The following is a 2,645-nucleotide window of genomic DNA, read 5'->3' on the forward strand; positions in this document are numbered from 1 at the left end:
TATTGCCTGTTGGAGACTTTCCTCCCAAAAGGCCTTTTGTAGGAAGCCCCGAGAGCCTCCTGATGATGCTCTGTGTGCCTACAGAGGGCAAAAAACAGCTGACTCCCGGGGTTGTGTGCTTTGTTCCAGCTTGATGAAGTCCTTAAGCAGGGGAACGTGACCACGGACTACCCGGTGGCTGAGACCATTGTGATGCTTGGCTTCTTCATGACGGTGTTCGTGGAGCAGCTCGTTTTGACCTTCCAAAAGGAAAAACCCTCCTTTATTGACTTAGAGACCTTCAACGCCGGTTCGGACGCCGGGAGCGACTCTGAATATGAGAGTCCCTTCATTGCATCATCACGGGGCAGCACTGTGTACGCTGAGCACGGCCGTCACTCCCACGGCCATGGTTTGAACATCCACGAGCTGTCCCGCTCCAGCCCTCTGCGCCTGGTCAGCCTGGTGTTCGCTTTGTGCACACACTCCATCTTTGAGGGTCTGGCCCTGGGCTTGCAGGAGGAGGGAAGCAGGGTGCTGAGTTTGTTCCTGGGCGTTGCCATCCACGAGACGCTGGTGGCCGTGGCTTTGGGCATCAGCATGGCCAAGGCCTCGCTGCCCCTGAAGGACGCTGCCAAGCTGGCGGTGACGGTGAGCCTGATGATCCCTCTGGGCATCAGCATTGGGATGGGGATCGAGAGCACCCAGAGCACGGCGGGCAGCATTACTTCTCTGCTCCTGCAAGGCGTCGCCGGGGGCACTTTCTTGTTCATCACCTTCTTTGAGATCCTGGCGAAGGAGCTGGAAGACAAGAGCAACCGTCTCTTGAAGGTCCTCTTCCTGGTGCTGGGCTACGCGGTGCTGGCTGGGCTGGTTTTCCTCAAGTGGTGAGGTGGGAAGCAAAGCTCACCTCCTCCCCACGCAGCCATCCCCACCACCCAGGGGGATACCGGAGCTCGGCAGCAAAGCCAAACATCACAGCCTGCTGGTATTGCAGTACTGACCCAAAGGAGAACGTCTGCGTGCTCAGAGGGAATGAAGAACAACGCAGCGCCCCAGTGTAGGTGCCACAAGGTCCTGTCCCTGCCTGCTGGATCTGCAGGTGCAGCAGCTTGTGCAGTTACTGGACGCAGACACTGCAGTTCTGAGGCTGTGTCCCAGGAGCTCAGCACACATCTCATTCCCTGTTGGTCTGCACAGCCACCCCCTCCTCCCCGCCCCTGCACTGCATTTGGCTGCGGGGTTCTTCCCTGGTGCTCAGGCTCTGAGAAGGTGAGAAACTGTGACAGAAGCGCAGGCAGAGGCAGGTGTGATCGCAGATGGCACAGCTGCACTAAGCTGCTTTTGCTAGCTTAGTTTTGAGCAAAACCTGGTTGTAATAGCTGCCAAAAATAACATCCCTTCTGGGGCTGCTCGGTGTGACTGCTGCCACAGCACCGAGCTCCGTTTTGACCCACAAATGGAGCTTTTCTTTCCCAGTGATTAACGAAGAAACGAGGCTCCGTGCCCTGCACCATTCCCCCCACCTCAACCACGTGTTGTGCATTCCCTATAGAAAACCTCAGCTCTGCTTGAAAACCCTCACACCAATACCTGGAAGGCCTTTGAATGCTCTCCTGCAGCCCAGGGTCCATCAGATCACAAGAGATGGGCGGCAGCGATGCGCAGCAGTGATGTTTTAAGCCAGACACCCATGTTTGAGTCACAGCAGTGAGGTGAGCTCTGCCTGTGCTGGCACTGCTGAGGCTGCGCAGGGCCATTTTGTTGGTGCTTTCAGAGATCTCTCTTCCCCAAAGGTTTATGAGCTGTAGGGTAAAGCCAAAGCTGCTCTCTGTGCCTGAGCAGTTTGCTGCATCCCCAGGGCTCAGCACATCACGGTCCCTTGTGATCCACTCTGCTCATCCTCGCGGTGAGGAGCTCAGTGCGCTGCTCTCGCAGGGGCTGTGCTTTTATTCTCCGTGGCCATCGGTCCTGCAGCAGCTCCCCCAGGCAGAGCAGAGCTCCTGGAAGCGCTGATGGAATTATAACGACACAGGGAAGGCTGAGCCGTGCTGCAATGAGCCGAGCAGCAAGAGGGATGGGTGAGACTGCGAGGCAGCATCTTGGAGCAGCGGTTGGCACAGCTGCAGCATATGGAGGCTGATGAGGATCATCTGACAGGGCCTGGTGCTCGGCGTGTTAATTGCTGCGACGCACCGAAGTCAATTAATCTTGCTTTGAAAAACCTGGAGTGGCGTAAAGGGGGGGGGAGGGAGCGTTATTTTAGGCCTCAGCTGACACAGATCAGCAGGGCCTGATGAGAATTTCATTTGTCTCCATGCAGTGAATCCGTGTGTGTTATTTCACCTCTCCCAGGCAGTGCTCAGCAGGGCTGAGTCGGGCATTTCCCCACTCGCCGAGCAGCAGTGGGGATGGATGTGGGGTGCTGGGGGTCCCTGGGCTGCTTTGCAGTGGGACTGATGCTCTGATGTATGGATTGGGGAAGGATGAGGCCCTCCAACAAAGCCCCACTGTATGCCTTGCGTTCCTGGGAAGCCCCCGCAGCGCCCGGCATCGTGGGGAGCTGCGGAGTGAATGAACGGAGGAGGAGCTGCAGTGAAAATGCTGAAGGGAACTCATTCATCCCCTGCAATGAGCGGCACCTGAACGGCTGGTAGCGCTGCCGG

The 2,645-nt window shown here is 57.2% G+C and overlaps 1 protein-coding gene across 1 annotated transcript in view; it reads left to right on the forward strand.

Annotated features, from left to right (window-relative positions):
* The window catches only part of SLC39A3 (solute carrier family 39 member 3), a 5,606-nt gene extending 3,028 nt beyond the window's left edge, over nt 1-2,578 (forward strand). Inside the window, exon 3 of the mRNA XM_003213269.4 lies at nt 130-2,578. Within this exon, the coding sequence (XP_003213317.1) occupies nt 130-870 (741 nt within the window). The 3' untranslated portion in view covers nt 871-2,578. The remainder of the gene's footprint in view (nt 1-129) is intronic.
* Nucleotides 2,579-2,645: the final 67 nt, after the last annotated feature.

Source organism: Meleagris gallopavo, chromosome 30 (assembly GCF_000146605.3).
Source record: "Meleagris gallopavo isolate NT-WF06-2002-E0010 breed Aviagen turkey brand Nicholas breeding stock chromosome 30, Turkey_5.1, whole genome shotgun sequence".
NCBI classification, from domain to species: domain Eukaryota; kingdom Metazoa; phylum Chordata; class Aves; order Galliformes; family Phasianidae; genus Meleagris; species Meleagris gallopavo.